This window comes from Leucoraja erinacea, chromosome 10 (genome assembly GCF_028641065.1).
Source record: "Leucoraja erinacea ecotype New England chromosome 10, Leri_hhj_1, whole genome shotgun sequence".
Taxonomy (NCBI): Eukaryota; Metazoa; Chordata; class Chondrichthyes; order Rajiformes; family Rajidae; genus Leucoraja; species Leucoraja erinaceus.
Window position 1 is genome coordinate 40709186 of NC_073386.1, and position 20437 is coordinate 40729622.

Below are 20437 nucleotides of genomic sequence, written 5' to 3' on the forward strand. Positions count from 1 at the left end.
CTGACACCTCTCCGGCACTGCCCCAGAATCCATCTGCTGTTTGGTCTGTCACAGTAATCAGTAGATTGATCTATCACTTAAATCAGTAGTGATCTGTTACTGAAATCAGTAAACTGTCTGAAATCAGTAGTGATCTGTCACTGAAATCAGTAATCTGTCACTGTAATCAGCAGTGATTAGTCACTGCAGTTGGGGTGGAAGATTGCAACCTTCACATGGTCCGCCCTGTTTCGATGAATGCAATCAACCTGTTGTGCACAATCAAATAAGATCAAATAGAACAAGTTGTCCTAGAACTTTAGGCTGTGCACGCCATACGCAAGAAGTTACTGCAATCAGTAGTGATCCGTCTGTAATCGGTAGTGATCTGTCACTGTAATCATTGGTGATCTTAACAAGAAATCAGCAGTGATCTGTTAATTGAATTATCAGTCTAACTGTCTGAAATCACAGTGATCAGTCACCCCTGTCAATCAGTAATGCGAGTCGGGTCACTGTAATCAGTACTTCTCACTCAAACACTGTCATTAATCCTCCTGCTAAAAACATGTAAAAAGACAATTACCAGAATCATTTTTATTCATGACAAGAAGTTTGAACTGATATATGCCATAATCTAACCCACACAGTCACTTTGCATTACAACATTCACCACATTTCAGAAGTATGCTCCCTTTCCACAAATGTTAATCATCTCCAGTCACTCAGACAGCCTTGATCCTCTGCAGTTCACCTCTCAGTCCACTTTGGCAGACACCATGTTCCTGGCCCAACACTCAAAGCTGGGACACCTGGATAACATCTACATTAGACCCCTATTTATTGACCATAGCTCTGCCATCAACACCATAATCCCAGCCAAATCTACCGCCAAACTCCTGCTTATCACTATTATCTCTGTGATAATTGTCAACACAAGTACCCCGTAGGGATGTGTTCTCAGACCCTTACAATGCTGCCAATACAACACGACCATGTTGCCCACCTGCTCTGACTCCAGTTACATGTTTGTAGGTGGCACCACAGAAGTGGACGGGATGTTGAACAATGACAAAATGGAGTTTAGAAAGGAGATAGAGAGCTTGGTAGCAAAATGCCTAAACATCAACTTCCACTAAATGTCAGCAAGATGAAGGAGCTAGTTATTGACTTCAGGAAACGAGGTGGTGGCTCCAGTCAGCATCAACGGTGCTGAAGTGGAGATCGTCGTGAGCTTCAACTTCCTTGGCATAAATATTACTGACAATCCGTCCTGGACTAACCACGTTAAAACGAGGGCCAAGAAAGCACAACAACGTCTCTATTTCTTCAGAAGACAACAAAAATTCAGCAGGTCTCTGATGACTCTTACGATTTATACTAATGCACCATAGAAAGCATCCTATCAGGATGCATCGCAGCTCTGCCCAAGACCGCAAGGAATTGCAGAGAGTTGTGGATGTAGCCCAGTCCATCACACAAACTAGCCTCCTCTCTTCCTCCCATCAACTCCATCTACATTTCATGCTGCCTCAGGAAAGTAGCAAGGATAATCAAGGATAATTTACCCCAGTCATGCCCTCTTCACCCCTTTCCATCGTGCAAAAGACACAAAAGCTTGAAAGCACGTACCTCCAGATTCAGAAACAACTTCTTCCTCGCTGTTATCGGACTATCCCCTCATAAGATAGAAACATAGAAAATAGCAGGAGTAGGCCATTCGGCCCTTCGAGCCTGCACTGCCATTCAATATGATCTTGGCTGATCATCCAACTCAGTATCCTGTACCTGCCTTCTCTCCATACCCCCTGATCCCTTTAGCCACAAGGGCCACATCTAACTCCCTGTTAAATATAGCCAATGAACTAGCCTCAACTACCTTCTGTGGCAGCGAATTTCAGAGATTCACCACTCTCTGTGTAAAAAATGTTTTTCTCATCTCAGTCCTAAAAGATTTCCCCTTTATCCTTAAACCCATTATTCTGGACTTCCCCAACATCGGGAACAATCTTCCTGCATCTAGCCTGTCCAACCCCTTAAGAATTTTATAAGTTTCTATAAGATCCCCCCTCAATCTTCTAAATTCTAGCGAGTACAAGCCGAGTCTATCCAGTCTTTCTTCATATGAAAGTCCTGACATGCCAGGAATCAGTCTGGTGAACCTTCTCTGTACTCCCTCTATGGCAAGAATGTCCTTCCTCAGATTAGTTTGCAATCCCAATCTCCTAACCTACCTCTGAAGAAGGGTCTCGACCCGAAACGTCGCCTATTTCCTTTGCTCCACAGATGCTGCCTCGCCCGCTGAGATTCTCCAGCATTTGTGTCTACCTTCGATTTTCCAGCATCTGCAGTTCCTTCTTAATTATTGCAGACCTTGCATTTTTTTTACCTTCACTTTCTCTGCCACTGTAATGCTATAACGTTGTCACACTTTATTCTGCATTCTGGTATGTTTCTCTTTGCTCTACCTGTTGTACGTGTGTATGGCTTGATAGCACTCATGTAGAGTATGATTTGACTGGACAGTCTGCGAACAATATCGTCACTGCATCCCGATACGCATGATAATAATAAACCGACAATAATACGAAGTAGTACATTGGCTCACGTCATGCTAATGTTTTGAAATAAATAAATGCAAGCTCCTTCCTTTGTCTGTAACTCAGGGTTCAGTGACTTATGATGCCAACTCCGGTTCCTGGAGCTACCGACTCCAGTTGCCCGACATCACAATTATAGAGGCAGACAACAAGAAATAGGCCCTTTGACTCACTGAACCAATGCTAACCACATTTATTCTTCACCTACATGAATCCTACATTATTCCATTTTATTCTTCCCACGGCCCCATAACCCCCCCCCCCATGTTCTTACAGACTGGGACCAATTTACCATGGCCATTTAATCTATCAACCACCACAGGCAGAAACTGGAGCGCCCAGAGGAAACCCATAAGATCACAGGAAGAATGTTGAAACTCCACACAGACAACAGGTCAGGAACAAATCCAGTTCACCGTAGTAGATGGCAGGCAGTATCTTTCTGGAAATTTGAGGAAATCTCACAACTACAATTCAAAGAGACTGCATTTATATAGCACCATAAACTACTTCTGTCGACAAATACGCTCTTTAACATCTACAGGTACACAATAGAGAGCATATTGACTGGTTGCATCATGGCCTGGTTTGACAACTCCAACGCCCAGGAATAAAGGAACTTACGGAAAAATGGTGGGTACTGCCCAGTCCATACTGTCCTCCCCACTATCGTCGGCATCTATTGGAGGCGCTGCCGCAAAAAACATTAGCAAAGATCCACAACACCCTCCCAATGGAAAGAAGGTGGAGGAGTCTGAAAACTGTGACCACCAGACTCAAGAACAGCTTCTTCCCAACACCCATCAGGCTTTTGAATGCTATAAAACACAAACTAAATTATGAACTATGTACTAACTCTGGTTGCACTAAGACTTTGGGGCTTGTTTGTAGTAATATTGGGGGTTATTAATTTGCTACTTTTTTGTTTATTTTATGTTATCTATATGAGTAATGTGTTTACAGGCCTGTTATGCTGCTGCAATGAAGAATTTCATTGATCCGTTGTTGTGACAATTAAACATGTGACAATTAAACACTCTTGATTCTTGAAATGTGGTGAGTGTTGTAAGGCAAATTGAGATTAAAGGGATTGCAATAGAGGGAAATTTGCAAAGGTTCACTAAATTGAGTATGCAGAGTGATAAGGCTTCAGGAATTTTCTACAAAAATTAGAGAAAAAACTGCCGTGGGGAGAATGTTTACAACAGCGGGAGACTCTAGGTTCAAAGGGCACAGCCTCAAAGTAAAAGGACGTACCTTTAGAATGGAGATGAGTAGCAATTTCTTTAGCCAGAGGGTGGTGAACCTGCGGAATCATTGTCACAGATGGATGTGGAGGCCAAGTCATTGGGTATTTTAAAATGGAGATTAATAAATCCTTGATTAATATGGGTGTGAAAGGTTACGGGGAGAAGGCGAGAATGAGGTTGAGATGGGAAAACAGATCAGCCATAATAGAATGGTGGAGCAGTCTCGATGGACTAATTCTATTCTTATGTCATGGTCTTATGATCAAATTTAAATATATAAAATTGTTACAGAGCTTGACTGGGTAGATGTCAAGTTGATGTTTCCTTGGCAGGGAGCCTAGGAGTCACAGCCTCAGAATCGATGAATGGCCATTCAGGTTGGATCAAAAAAGGAAATTTCTTCAACAATAATAAAAACAGAAAATACTGGAAACATTCAGCAAGTCAGACAGCATCTGTGGAGATGAACCAGGGAGAACCCTGTGGAGAGAGAACCAGGATCAATGTTCATAATTGGAGACTTTTGTGAAATATTTTCACCCCGAGGGTGGTGAATTTTGACAAGAGGGCTGTGGAAGCTCCTACGCAAGTGAATTAACACAATTGTATTTTTAGATATTAAATAAATCAATTGATTATGGGGTTGGTACAGGAAAGCCATAACCTTAATAACAGAGCAGATGGGCTCAATAGCCTACGTGCATGTGCGTGTTTGATGCCTCCAGAGCATCATGGTAGAGGATAATGGGAAGCGCATTGAAGCCTACAGTTGGCCCAGGTAACTGGCCCACAAGTACGTCAATTAACAGGTGCCATGTAGATGCCATTTGTCTTTGTGCAGTGGAGATGGGGGCAGGGAATTGTGAGTTGAGAGCATACAATGGTTGACAGTGAGCTTCCTTGCCAACCAGCACTGGGTGTGGGGACATGAGGAGACTCCAGGCAAACAAGGGAGTTAGCGGCTCTCAACCACAAGCAGTGAGGGTGGCAACTGTATTGTGAGCAGGGGTGGCAGGTATGCCAATGTCTGTTGCGGGGATATGGTGGGTGGGTCAGGCATCACTGCATGGAGGGAGGAGGATTAATGCAACCATCCAAGCAAACACCAGCAGGGTATAGCCCAGTGCAAGACGACTCACACAGAACCACCTCTCTGCCCATGCCACAAGGGACATGGCATTCACGGCAAAGGGAGGGTGGGAGGCAACCGGGGAGGGGGCTCGCTTGCATTGGCCACGCTCCAGGATGCCGTGAGGCCGGCAGCATTTCCTGGGGCAGCAGAATTCAGAGGGGCCGAATGGCTTACTTCTACACCTCGGCCTCCTCCCCTCCCCTCCCCTCCCCTCCCAAAATCTATGTTGAACGCAACAAAAAAATCCCCTGCCTCCACACCCCAGCAACGAGGGTAAATCTTTGAAGACGCTGTTCACTTCCAAATATCCCGGCAGGCCAATTCATTAAAGGTCGGAGTCCTCCCGTAATCCCGGAGAGAGGGAGGAGGAAGGGGGGAGGAGAAGGAGAAGAGGGGAGCTGGCCAACCTCTCTATTTCTCTCTCCGTGCACACACACTCTTTCTCTCCCGGCGCCCCCTCCCCCCTCTCAGGGCCCCTTCTGATTGAAGAGGCTGAGCGCGGAGTGAGTGAGTGAGCCAGCGGCTGCGAGCGAGCGAGCGAGACGCCAGGATCCAGCCAGCTATCCAGCTGCAGTCGGGCCCTACCGCGGAGGGCCGCCGGCCAATGCTCCTTCCCAGCCCCGTGCGGGCGGCGGGGATACACTCGTACGCCATGGACGCGGCCACCTACCTCCACCTCAGTGAGTCTGCCTTGCTTATCTTTTATTTAAAAACAAAAAAATAGCGTTGTTGGGGGAGGGAGGGAGGGTTGGCGTGGACCCCTCCTCCCGCTTCTGTCGGGCTTGTAGTGGTATGTGGAGAATGCATGCAGCCCCGGCTCTGTGTGAGTGTGTGTGTGAGTGAGTGTGAGAACGTGTGTGTCTATGATTAACTATGTGACTGTGAGAGAGGCAGACTGTGTGTATGACTATGTGACTGTGTGGGTGAGACTGTGACCAGTCTGTGTGTGTGTGCACAGTCGCTCCCCCCCTGGGGACAGTCACAGGCGGGGCATTGCTGCCAGGTCACACACAGCTGACACCTGAACTCCCGGCCGGTCGACCTGCCTCCTCCACCCCCCCACAGCACCTTCACCAGACGTCCCACGCTGCTGAGCACAGCCCCCCACGCGGCGTTGATACCGCTCAGCTCTGTCGGGGAAAGGAGAAGGTGGAGGGGTAGCAGGGGTAAAGGGCAGATGATGAATGCTCCTCACGGGGCTGCGAAGGGGTTAAACAGTCCCACGCTCGCCCCTGACTGGAGGAAGAGAGACAGTGGGGAGCCGGAGCACAGAGGCAGACCCGGGGCAGGGAGGGTGAATTCAGGCCGCCTGGCAGTGACTCTGGTCGGTGATCTAGTCCCAGCACTCTACCCCCTCAATCCCCTGCCCCCTCCCTGCCCAGGCGAACATGGTAGCCTCTCTCTCCCTCCCCCCTCTATTTATTTATAGGAATCTCTCCCAGCCAAACTGGGTGACAGAAATAAACTGGTTAGCTCTGCAGCAATGCTGGGGAAGGAGGAGGGGGTAGCTGTGCAGTTGGGATGGAGATTGTAATTTAGGACAGAGTGGAGAGAGAGAAGGACAGGAGAAGGCAAGACTTGATGTGAACAAGAGAATGGAAGGGAGGAGGAATCAGAGGAAGGAGGGGAACCAGACAGCCCTGAGGTTGACCTCGTTTCACCTGAGGCTGTTCGCAGACAGCTCACACAGTTGGTGGGGGTGGGGTGGGGGGGGAATGATGATATCCCTGGCCTGGGTTTCTCATCAGGAGGCCAGTCAGCCCCACAGGCTGATCTAGTTACCTCCGCTGTGTAACCTCCAACCCCGGCCCTGCAGAAGGCCCGCAGACTCAGTTTTAAGGTGTCCATCAGTCCCTGCCAGAGGGTTCAGATCAACACCTCCCTTCCTTGTCACCAGTGTCAACGATACGGGCAGACTCTGCAACCTGCAGAGGAGACAGTCTCTCACCACCCACCCTCAACATGCACTGACATTATTAAAAAAACACCTCAATTAAATCGTCCAGTGATCCAAACTCAAGGCGACTCAGCGGTGGCACAGCTGGTAAGGCTACTGCCTCATAACTCCAGCAACCCAGGTTCAATCCTGACCTCAGGTGATATCTGTGTGGAGTTTACACATGACCTCGTGGGTTTCCACCGGGTGCTCTGGTTTCATTTCACATCCCAATGACGTGCAGCTTGGCGGGTGAATTGGTAGCTGTAATTTCCCCCTGACACCTGAACTCCCTGCTGGCCTCCGTTCCATTCCCTGCTCCCTCCCTCACCACCCCCCATCTGCTCTACAGTCCCCCGGCATCATTAAGGGCCTGTCCCACTTGAATGACCTAATCCGCGAGTTCTGGCAAGTTTGCCCTCGACTCGTACTCGCAGCATGGTTGACACGAGGTCATAGGAGGTCTTCATAACTCTCCTCAATGCTCGAGAGTGGTCTCCGCGTACTCGAGGCCTCAGCTAGGTCGCGGCGTTTTCTTCAATATGTTAAAAAATGCCCGCAAGTATAAAAAGGTCGCCATGGGAGAGAGTTGTTGGGAATGTGGGGCGAATGAGAAATGAGATTCATGTGGGATGCGTGTAAATGGGTGGTCGATGTTCGGCGTAGGCTCGGGTGTCGAAGAGTCTTTTTCCGTGCTGCATCTCTGTGATTCAAGAAGCCAGGTCTGTGAGGCTTTCCCTCTCCTCGCCCTCGACAACGTGGGCAGGGGTCTATGATTCGGCAATATCTAAAGATCAAACGTGACTTGATGCTGTTCACGCAACCGCACCCCTTGTTCTCCTCGGATGCTCCCCATCTGAACCACCTCCGTCTGCCACCCACTGTTAGCCATTTACTCGATGGCCCCAGATAGCAAGTTATAGTGAGGATCACAGGTAGAAGCCTTGTTCTATTTGTCAGTGCAGAATCTCAGTGCTCTAATGAGAGTGGGCTACACTGTTGAACGAGCTCACTTTGAGCTGGGATGTTAATCAGGGCTCTTGTCCTTTCTCTTGTGCTGTATTTGAACCCCCCCCAAGCCAGGCAGTTGGGGCCAATGTTAATCCTGGACAATTGCCTATCATCTGCCTGCTCAGTGTGGACAGGTGACTTTTTGTTTTACTCATTCAAGGGATCTGTGCTGAGCCAGCAATTAATTCACATCCATCAATTTCCTTGAGAAACTGGTGATGAGCTGTTTTCTGTGTGGTTCTACCCACGATGCTATGAGGAAGAGAGTTCCATGATTGTGACACAGTGGTGATGAAGGAACAACGCTATATTTCCCAGTCAGGGTGGTGCGTGGCTTGGAGGGCAAATTCCAGGTGGTATTTCCGACCTTGTTTGGCTTTGGAAGGTGCTGACTGGATAGTCTTTTTGAGTTGCTGTGGTGCATCCTATAGATGGTACAAACTGCTGCCACTGCATTGGTGATGGTTGTACGTAGAAATACAAAAAACATTTTTTTTTAAATAGGTGCAGGAGTAGGCCATTCGGCCCTTCGAGTCAGCACCGCCATTCAATATGATCATGGCTGATCATCTAAAATCAGTACCACCCCTCCCCCCGTTCCTGCTTTATCCCCATATCCCTTGATTCCTTTAGCTCTAAGAGTGAAATCTAACTCCCTCTTAAAAACATCCAGTGAATTGGCCTCCACTGCCCTCTGTGGTAGAGAATGCAGTGTATTTATCAAACAGGCAGCTGTTTGATCTCGAGCTTCTTGAGTGTTGTTGAAGCCGCTCCCATCCAGGCAAGGGGAGAGTATTCCATCATACTATGGTCTTGAACCTTGTGAATGGTGGGCAGATCTGAGAAGTCAGGAGGTGAGTTATCCGCCACAGGATTCCTGCTCTTGTAGCCACACTGTGTATTTGGCCATTCCAAGTCAACTTTTGGTCAATAGTCCATCACCAAAACTCCACAGTGATCACACTGCCAAGAGCATTTTCAGGGCTTTCAAGGTCACTCGTAAGCTATAAGCATGCTCTTTCCACGGAGCAGGAATAATAAAAGTGCAATTTAGAACTTTTTTTCACAACAACATCTCAAAGTAATTTTTTTTTTACAAAAGGCAAAACTTTTCTGGTCTGTAATCACTTCTACAATAATCAACATCTGCAATGTTAAAATTATTTTGTTCTAGACAAGGACAACATATTGTAGCAACAAAGAGCTGCAGTTGCTGGATTATACCAAATATAGTTACACAAAGTGTTGGAGTAACTCGGTGGGTCAGGCAACGTCTCTGGAGAAAAAGGATGGGTCGAGACCCTTCTTCAGCCTGAAGGAGGTCCCGACAAACAACATGTATTGCCCATCCCCATTAGCCCTGGACAAGAGGAAAATTAAAACTCAAATGCTGAAAATATCAAATAAAAACAGCAAGTGATGGAAATGTGCAACAGATCAGGCAGCAGCTATGTAGAGAGAACCAGTGTGAATGCATCAGACAGATGGCACTCCACCGGAATTGGGCTCTTCTATCTGAAACAATCACTGTTTCTATTTCCACAGGAGCTACCTGGTGCACTAAAGTGTGTCCAACAATTTCTGTATTTGGACCTTGAGAAGGTGGTGGTGAACTGCATGGTTGAAAGTGCTCCCTCGGTGCTATTGGGGAGAGACTCCAGGGTTCACACCCCATAACCATGGGGACCGGCAATAGATTTCTGATGAAGGGTCTCGACCCGAAGTGTAACCTATTCTTCTGCAGTTGTATCGGGCTCTGGTGAGACCACATCTGGAGTATTGTGTACAGTTTTGGTCTCCTAATTCTCTCTTCGGCTTAAACCAGCATCTGCAGTTCCTTCTCGCACAATGAGACCCAACAAGATGACTTTGCAGCTAGTACCACTCGGGTGTGGGAGGGACGGAGAGAGAGAGAGGGGATGTTAAAGAAATCGATATTCATACTCAATCGGGGAAATTAGTTGATAACTGTCTTTAAATTGATATTTTGTTCATCTTTAAATGCAAGTCATGGATTCATGTATCGCGGGAACAAATAAGCAAAGGCAAGATGGTAAATATAAACTAAAAATTAACAAGAAAATGAAACTTGTAGAGATGAACTTTGCCCTTCACTTTACAAAGAATAACCTTGGGGATTATGCAATAAATGCCAGTCAAGTACTCTGCAGCTTTGGGATTATATTGTTCATGTTCAAATCCGATAGGTAAGTCTTGATTTGTTCAATATTATAATTAATTCAAAGATATAGCGTGGAAACAGGCCCTTCAGCCCCTCGAGTCCGTGCCGGCCATCAATCACCCGTTCACACTGGTTCTATGTTATCCCACTTTCTCATCCGTTCGCTACACACTAGGAGGCAATTTACAGAGGGCCAATTAACCTACAAACCTGCACGTCTTTGGGATGTGGGAGGAAACCGGAGCACCCGGAGGAAACCCACGCGGTTACTGGGAGAACGTGCAAACTCCACACAGACAGCACCCGAGACCAGGATTGAACCCTGGTCTTCGACGCTGTGAGGCATTAATTGTAATGCTAATACTTGGGCCTCCACTAATATGCCGGAATGATTACCCATTATTACTGATTATTAATCCATTGTATTATTGATTATATTTGTTGTGTCGGATCCCCGTTATCTGTACGTTGTGAACGGCTTGCTTGCACTTACCAGATGGCACGGAACAAAAGCTTTTCCCTGTACCTCGCTACAGGTGGCAATAGCAAACTAAATCTATCTAATTACATGTACCTGTGTGTTGTTTCTTTAACCGGCCTGTTAAGGTGCAGCAACTGAGAATGTCATTGTTCTGATGTCGCTGCACGCGACAACTAAACACTTTTGTCTTCATTCTACACTTGAAATCACCACAATGACATTTAAACGGCATTTGGACAGGTACACGTGTAGGAAGGAACTGCAGATGCTGGTTTAAACCGATAGACACAAAGTGCTGGAGTAATTCAGCGAGTCAGGCAGCATCTCTGGAGGGAAGGAATGGGTGACATTTCGGGTCCAGACCCTTCTTCAGACTGAAGGTCTGGTTAATTGGCTTGGTATAAGTGTAAATTGTCCCTCGTGTGTGTAGGATAGTGTTAATGTGCGGGGATCGCTGGTCGGTGCGGACTCGGTGGGCCGAAGGACCTGTTTCCTCGCTGTATCTCTAAACTGAACCCTGTCTGGCTAGCAGGGCTATGTAGGGCCGAGTGCCGGGACACGGCGACATCTGGCTCTGATCTCCACAAAGCCAATCGCATATCGAGCAACGCCACAGGTCAATGGGCCTCTGGTGCTTGGAGTCGGTCCACAGATACAGAGAGGATATTGTCTGTTACTCCGGCTTTTTGTGTCTATCAGCGACTTGGAGAGTGGGCTGGACAACGAGTGACACAGCTGGTCGCGGCTCCCCTGATCTACGCTATTCACACGCACCTATGGGCCTGTCCCACTGAGGTGACTCTTTAGGCAACTGTCAGGGACTGGTTTTACTAGCATTCACCTACAACATCTCGCGACAGCCTGCGACAACCTCTAACAGCAAATATTGTTGCCACTGTCGCTTGTAGTCGCCCAGAAGATCGCCTAAGTGGTTCAGGCCCTTCAGGCTGCACCTCGATGCATCCTGGAGGACAACCAGTGGCTGCTGGAAGTAGGTACCAAGCACCTAGAATAATGAGATATGTGTAATATTAAAATGACATGCAAGGTGTCAGGCTGTCTGTCACAACATACAGCCCCGATAACCCATTATTTCCTTCAGTTAACCCTTCTTCAGACTGATGTCAGGGGAGTGGGTGGGACAGAGATAGAATGTAGTCGGACACAGTCAGACTAGTGGGAGAACTGGGAAGGGGATGGAGAAAGAGGGAAAGCAAGGGCTATTTGAAGACTTCTGCCTTCTCTAACTTAAAATAGCTCTTGCTTTCCCTCTCTCACCATCTTCCCCTTCTCGCCTTTCCCACCAGTCTTACTATCTCTGACTACATCCTATCTTTGTCCGGCCCACTCCCCTGACATCAGTTTGAAGCAGGGCCTCGGCCCGAAATGTCACCCATTCCTTCACTCCAGAGATGCTGCCTGTCCCGCTGAGTTACTACAGCATTTTGGGTCTACCTTTGATTTAAATCTGGTCTTTCCTAAACAAGTATTGGGGTCTGTGTTGATGAGCAATTAAGTGAGACTTTAACCTTCATGTCTATAGGTTGGAAAGTGCCATCAGAATAATTTCATGGAGTGCAGTAATGTTTCCAAGAGCTATACATTATGGATCTAACCACGGAATGGGGTGTGCTGGATTTGGTAATGGGCAATGTTTCAGATTAAATAAATTGCCCCAGAGTAAAAGATGCCCAAGGAAGTGGTGATCACAGCATGATCGAATTTTACATTTATTTTGAGAGAGGAAAAACTTGGATTAAAAGCAAATGTAATAAAAGGGACTATAATGAAATGAGACAATTGGCATCAATGGATCAGGTGAATGGATTAGCTGTGAAAAGAGAGGCAGTCACTGTTTCATTTGAACATCCTTCACCTGGTGAAAGGTTTAGTACAGAGATACATCGTGGAAACGGGCCCTTAGGTCCACTGAGTCTACACTGACCATCGATCACCCGTACACTAGTTCTATGTTATTCCACTTTCGCATCCTACACACTAGGGGGAATTTACAGGAGCCAATTAACCTGCAAACTTGTACGTCTTTGGAGTGTGGGAGAAAACCGAAGCATCCGTAGAAAACCTATGTGGTTTAATAGGGAGAACGTATAAACTCCATACAGACAGTACCCAGAGTCAGGATCGAACCCAGGACTCTGGCGCTGTGAGGCAGCTGCTCTACCGCTGTGCCACTGTTCCGCGTTGTGTCTCGGACCTAAAATATTAACCCTCTTTCTCCTTCCACTGATGCTGCCTGACCCACTGAGTGATGCCAACATTTTTGTTTTTGCTCCACGTTTTTGGCATCCGCAGTAGTGTTTTGCTTTTCAACGGACAAACAAAGTAGCAGGTAAAACAGTCAGCAATCTGTGACAGACGTTTAAGGAGATAAGAATGCTGGAGAAACTCAGCTTGTGAGGCAGCATCTATGGAGCGAAGGAAATAGGCAACGTTTCGGGTCGAAACCCTTCTTCAGACTGATGTGCGGGTGGGGGGGGGGGGGGGGGGCGGGAGGAAGAAAGGAAGAGGTGGAGCCAGAGGGCTAGAGGGAGAGCTGAGAAGGGGAGGAGAAAGTAAGGAATATCTGAAATTAGAGAAGTCGATGTTCATACCGCTGGGGTGCCAACTGCCCAAGCGAAATATGAGGTGCTGCTCCTCCAATTTCTGGTGGTCCTCACTCTGGCCATGGGGGGTTCAGGACTGAAAGGTCGGATTTGGAATGGGAGGGTGAGTTGAAGTGCTGAGCCACAGGGAGATCAGGTTGGTTATTGCGAGGTGTTGGGCGAAGCGATGGCCAAGCCTACGCTTGGTCTCACCGATGTTGACCAGCTGACACCTAGAGCAGCGGATGCAATAGATGAGGTTGGAGGAGGTGCAGGTGAATCTCTGCCGCACCTGGAAAGACTTCTTGGGTCCTTGAATGGAGTCAAGGGGGGAGGTAAGGCGACAACTGTAGCATATCTAAGCATTAAGGAGATAATTTGTGATTCCTAGTAAAAAAAAATCACAAATTATCTCCTTGTTTGGGGTTGGAAGTGGTGTGAACAAACCAGGGCTAACCAAGGAAGTTAAGGAGGTGTTAGGTTGAAGGTATTAGAAGTTAATGATACACCAAAAGACTGGGAAGAAATAAATTCAGAATCCTGTGAAGGAGGACTAAAACATCAAGAAGTAGAAGGTAAACTACGAGGGCAAACTGGTAGGAAATATAAGCAACTAACAATAAAAGCCAGGAGGACATAAAGGTTTCCTGGATAGAGTGGATGTGGAGAGGATATTTCCACTCAGGGGAGTTTAGGACCAGAGGTCATAGGTTCAGAATAAAAGGACATACCTTTTCAGAGGAGATGAGGAATTTCTTTATTGAGAGGGTGGTAGATCTGTGGAGGCTGTCAATGGATTTTTATAAGGTGAACATTGACAGATTCTTGATTCTTACATGTGTCAGGGGTTATGTGGAGAAGGCAGGAGAATGAGGATGCGAGGGAAAGTTAGATCAGCCAGAATTGAATGGGGGACAAGCCTTGATGGGCCGAATGGCCTAATTCAGAACCTATGAATTCCAGATGCTGAAACCTGGAGCAAAAAGCAAACCATGAGGAACTCAATACAGAATCTGTGGAGGCAGAGGAATGGTTGAGTCACTGCATCAGGACAATAAAATCAAAGATGGCGATGTGAATACTGGCCCCTTGGGGATGAAGTTTCGGGAAATAGTTAAGAGGAACAAGGAAATGGGAGACAAAATAATCAGTTACTTTGCATTATTCTTCATGAGGTAAATACTATGACTATCCCATTAATACTAAACACTATGGGGAGGAATAACTACCATCACCATCACTGGATATTTAGGATGAGGCAAACTAATGGAGCTGAAGGCTGAAATGTCTCCTGACTCCATAGCTTGCACCCTTGCATCCCAACAGAAGTGACAACTGAGACAGTGGATGCAGGCTTTAGCCCATATCACTCTAAACCTCCACCATCCATTTAAACAGACATCCATTCACCACCCAGAGATTGCAGACAAAAGTCAAGCTAAGGATACAATCCACACCCGGGAAATTTTGAAGACCTCATTGCCTACTCTGGGAGTTGTGAAGCAGAGAGGTTGTTGCGGTGCAGAAGGTGTACGGTTAATATGGACAGAGCAGGATGACGCAAGCCATAAACTGCCAATGAGCATATCCTCTCTGATGTTAGTTTGTGGGCTAATGGTGGTTGGGACATAAGGAGTCTTGACTGCAATCAAAACCAAATAAATAATGTATAGATGAGCCCCTCAGAGATCAGGCGGACAGCTCTGCGGGTAGTGCCCAGCAGCGTTGGTGCTATACCTCTGTAATTAAAGGCAATGATCTCAACAACATAATTCTCTAACGTGCCCACTGTGTGCAATTGAATTACTTTAATGAACTTCTAACAGTCCCTCTCTTCCCGTCAGAGAGCCCAAATCCCACATGATCCATAAAGAGAGGCATACGTGGCAATATATCAGGTCGCTGCAGCGTGCTTGCTGCAGATGAACACTGGGCTAATGCAGCCCTGTATCACTGCAGGGAGCTGGGGAAGTTGCATTCCAGGCAGTATTTTGGGAGTTGAGTGAAAAGCAACTGGCAGTGTATCTGGTTGAAAAACTCATCACCATGAGTGGAGACGCAAGAAAATTCCTGAGCATGGTATTGGTTTATTATAGTCGCGTGTACCAAGATACGGTGAAAAATGTTCCTTTACGTACTGTTCAGTCAAATTATGTCATCCATAATAAGTGCATTAAGGTCGTGCAAAAGAGAAAAAGAAACAGAATGCAAAATGCAGTAGAAAGTAACTGCAGGTGCTGGTATATACTGAAGATAGATGCAAAATGCTGGAGATACTCAAAGGGACAGGCAGCATCTCTGGAGGAAATGGATGGGTGATGTTTTGGGTGGGGTCCTTTCTTCAGACAACTAGACCATCCGTGGTGGGAGAGTAGTTGGCTGGTCTCTCTGGACAATTTACCAAAGCCAATTAGACCTACAAACGTGCATGTCTATGTAGTGTGGGAGAAAAACAGAACACCCGGAGAAAGCTCACATAATCACAGGGAGTACGTACAAACTCCGTGTAGACAGCACCCATGGCCTCTGGTGCTGTAATGGGCCTGTCCCACTTAGGCGATTTTTTTAGGCAACTACAGGCGACTAGTTTGTCGCCACATGGTCGCCGGGAGTAGTCTCCTCAGTCGTGCAAAAAGTCGTAGCGTCTTTCTGGTCACCGATAAATTTTCAGGATGTTGAAAATTGTTTGGCGCCAGTGGATTTGACACCAATGAGCGTGGCTTGACTTCTCCTGACGTAGGTGCTATGGTAGGTTGTCACCAGGATGACGTAAGTTGTCGCCGGTTTTCCGGATACCTGCTACAACTATGACAGTCACCGGCAGTTGCCTAAAAAATTGACAAGTGGGACAGGCCGATAAGGCAGCAATTCTTCCGCTGTGCCACTGTGCTGTTCTATGGTGCATCTCTATTTTGCATCTATAGAAAATGGTAAGAGTTATTGGAGAGATGCCGAATTTAAAGTAGAGGCGTTGGTATATTTTCTTGGCTGCAGTGTCAATGTAGTTGGATTTGGACAGACTACTGTGGATATTTACACTAGGCAACTTCAAGCTTTCAAGCATCTCCATTTCAGCACCATTTATAGATATGGGCATGTGCTTCACCCTCCTTCCTAAAGACGATAACTAGCTTCTTCATGTTGCTGACATTGAGAGAGCGGTTGTTGGCTTAACACCGTGTTACGGAGCTCTCTATCTCCTTCCTTGACTCCATCTTGTTGTTTGAGTAACGACTCACCACAGTGGTGTCATCTGCAAACTTGTAAATAGAGTTCGAGGACAATTTGGCTGCACAGTCGTGAGCAGTAAGTAGTGTGTTTAATAAGGGGCTGAATGCACAACCTTGCTAATTGCAGTCTGTAGATCTAAGGCAGCACAGTGGCGTAGTGGTAGAGCTGCTGCCTACAGTGCCCGACACCCAGGATTGATCCTGACCACGGGTGCTGTCTGTACGTGTTTGTACATTCTTCCCGTGACTGCGTGGGTTTTCTCCTCGTGCTCCGGTTTCCTCCCGCACTGCAATGACATGCAGGTTTGTAGGTTAATTGCCTTCAGTAAAAAAATTAAATTGTCCGTAGTGTGTAGGATAGTGCTAGTAGATGGGGTGATCGCTGTTCAGCACGGACTCGGTGGGCCGAAGGGACTGTTTCTATACAGTATCTCCGAAGTCAAGGATCCAGTTGCAGCGAAGGTTGTTAAGTCCCAGGTCCAAGAGTTTGGTTGGAATTATGGTGTTGAAGGTGGAGCTATCGTGAATAATTTGTTTCGTTTTAGTTTATTGTCACGTGTACCGAGGTAAAGAGAAAAGTTTTTGTTACGTGCTAACCAGTCAGCAGAAAGACAATACATGATCACAATCAATTACAAAGGCATCTGACGTGGGTGTCCTTGTTATCCTGATGCTCCAAGGATCCTGATGCTCCAAGGATGCTGCAGGGTGCAGCAGATTATGTCTGCTGTGGACATGTTGCCAATGTAGTTGTTCGACATACATTCCTCATCCTCACCTCAGTCTCTGAAGTTCCATTACTTAAACAATGTTAATAAAAGGGGAAATCAATACTCTTGTGAGGAAAGATGTGTAGGAAGACATTGCAGATGCTGGTTTATACCGAATATAGACACAAAACGATGGAGTAACTCAGCAGGTCAGGCAGCATCTCTGGAGAAAAGGAATAGGTGACGTTGTGGGTCAGATCCCGTCAGGAGAAGATCAAGCACTTAGTGTCTATCTGCAATAATAAACTGATTCTTTCTCTGTGCATCTGCCATAGTGGGTTGACCAGAGGGATCTGCAGAGAGATCCCAGAGGCTTGGACTACTGATCGGGGACCAGAGTTCAAATCCCACTGTGGCAGCTGGGAATTTAAATTTCTCTCGTAATCTGGAATTTGGGGAAACAAACACCAGCAGCTCTTAGCTGGTAGACCTGCATCCTCAGAGTGCCAGAGACTCGGGTTCGATCCTGACCTTGGGTGCTGTCTGTATGGAGTTCTCCCTGTGACCACCCGGGTTTCTACCAGGTGCTCCAGTTTCCTCCCATATAGAGGAAAAAAAATTGCCTCAAATGTCTACAAAGTGGATGAGAAAGTGGGATAACATAGAACTGGTGTGGATAAGTGTTTGGACTTGGTGGGTCTGTATCTTCAATCGTATCTTCAAAACGAAACTAATGATGACCAGGAAAAATAAAACTCCTGCTGGTTCACTGATGCTGTACAAGGGAGGGAATCTGCTGGCCTCACTCAGCCTTCCCTGTATGTGGTTCCACATCCTCTCTGCCGTACCATTACAGCTACATTTAATCAGGGCAGGGGATTGCCAGGAGTACTTCAGTGTTTTAAAAAAACCCTCCATGTACCTCCCTGTGCTTTGCTTAGATCCACAGTCAGTCTGCAGATGGATCAGCATCTGCGACCAATTTGAGTTGGCATCGGGAGCCAGAGTCTACCCCAGGAAGAGTGAGCCCAACTCGGGTACGTCGAACAATCCTTGTTCAATACATACCAGGGCCCCATCCCCGACTTCTACCTCCGCTACATCGACGACAGCTTTGGTGCCACCTTCTGCACCCACACACAACGGACTTACTTCACCACTAACTTCCATCCGGCACTCAAATACACCTGGACCATTTCCGACACTTCCCTACCATTCCTTGACCTCACTATCTCCATCGCAGGTGATAGACTTCTGACCGACATCCACTATAAACCTACTGACTCCCATGGCTATCTGGACTACACTTCTTCCCACCCTGCTTCCTGTAAGGACTCCCAATTCCTCCGTCTACGCCGCATCTGCTCCCAGGATGAGGCGTTCCACACCAGGGCATCGGAAATGTCCTCATTCTTCAGGGAACGGGGGTTCCCCTCCTCCACCATAGATAAGGCTCGCAGCAGGGTCTCTTCCATACCCCGCAACACTGCTCTCTCACCCCATCTCCCCCACTCGCAACAAGGGCAGAGTCCCCCTAGTCCTCACCTTTCACCCCACCAGCCGTCACATACAACAAGTAATCCTCCGTCAGTTTCGCCACCTCCAACGTGACCCCACCACTCGTCACATCTTCCCATCTCCCCCAATGTCTGCCTTCCGCAAAGACCGCTCCCTCCGTAACTCCCTTGTCAATTCTTTCCTTCCCTCCCGTACCACCCCCTCCCCGGGCACTTTCCCTTGCAACCGCAAGAGATGCAACACTTGTCCCTTTACCCCCCCCTCGACTCCTTTCAAGGACCCAAGCAGTCGTTCCAGGTGCAACAGAGGTTCACCTGCATCTCCTCCAACCTCATCTACTGCATCCGTTGCTCTAGATGTCAGCTGATCTACATCGGTGAGACCAAGTCTCCTCCCATCCCTCAGCCTTCGGGCTCCTCCTCCTCCTTTTTTTCCTTTCTTCTCCATGCCCCCCCCCCCCCCCCCCCCCCCCCCCCCCCCCCCCATCAGTCTGAAGAAGGGTTTCGCCCCGAAACGTTGCCTATTTCCTTCGCTCCATAGATGCTGCTGCACCCGCTGAGTTCTCCAGCATTTTTGTGTACCCCCAACTTCCCAACTTGCCAACTTGCCCGACCGATCTTCTGTCGCCTTCACCATCTGACTACCTGCTGGGGATCTGGTTTGGAGGGGATGAGGTGTGCAACAAAAATTGGCTGGAGCAGATAGCCAAGGTCAAGCAAAAATTGAGACTGTGGAAAAAGCGTTCCCTCGCGATAACCGGGATAAATGTGGTCATCAGGTGTGAGGGGTCATACCTGGCGCACCCTGGCAATCATGCAGGCTGTCCTTTGATTCATCTGGGGATCAAATATGGATTGGGTCCGACTAGTAATGATGCACAGATTGGCCAACGAGGGGGGGAAGCATGCCCAACATCACCCGCACCTTGATGTCCATCTTCATGTGTGACTGCATCAGGCTGTGCCTAGAGTCAAAGCACGTGGGCACTAAGTGTTATTACCCGCAGAGGTTCTACTTGCCCCATGTGTTGTGAAAGGATGGGTCTGGCACTGCTGCCGTGCAACGTGCCAGTCAGCTGGGCATTGCCGCACCTCCTGCCTTTTGTGGAATAGTTCTTCCACACCAACACCTTTGACACACGTCCATTGGACAATAGGCAGCACGGAACATCCTGCAGTCACTACAGGCAAAGGCTCGCCAGCCGGATCCTGCAGCGTGGTTCCTTGAGCAGGCTGCCCAGCTTGGCTGGTGAAATACCTCATAGCCAGACCTCACCAACAAGCATCATGTCTGGTGGTGAGAGGGGCCCTCCCAGTCAGACCCTACCTCCACCATCAGTCTTTTACTATCAATGCACGGTCCTCAGGACGGCTGCTACAGAGGTAAGAGGTTTCCTCTTGTGATTTGTCGATCCAGAGCGTGGATTTGCAAAGTGGATATGGAGAATGATACAAGGATCCCCATCACAATTCATCCCAGCCGGCTCCATAACTGAGGACTCTTTGATTTATGGGCTGTTCCCAGGGACACATTCTAAGCTGGACATTAAGTAATGCTGGAAGATCAACCACTGTGTGAAAAATGCTCTTTGGTCTGCCAGAAACATTTTGGCCTCCCTGCAGAGCGAGATGACCATCAGGGAATTTTGCTGACTGGCCCGTTCCAGATTGCAGGAATACATGCCGAGGGACATGCAGAAGCTTGGTGTAGTCATGCCAAGGCTCTGGGCTCGGTCCACAGTTTAAGGTCCTTCCAGTGCTGGGCATTGAAGAACAGAGTCTGGTGGGGGCATCCCTCAGACAAGG

At 47.7% G+C, this 20437-nt stretch overlaps 1 protein-coding gene across 1 annotated transcript in view; it reads left to right on the forward strand.

The window, feature by feature from the left end:
- The first annotated feature begins 5288 nt into the window (after positions 1–5288).
- The window catches only part of rxrga (retinoid x receptor, gamma a), a 133468-nt gene continuing 118319 nt past the window's right edge, over positions 5289–20437 (forward strand). The window contains exon 1 of the mRNA XM_055642007.1: positions 5289–5641. Within this exon, the coding sequence (XP_055497982.1) occupies positions 5566–5641 (76 nt within the window). The 5' untranslated portion in view covers positions 5289–5565. The remainder of the gene's footprint in view (positions 5642–20437) is intronic.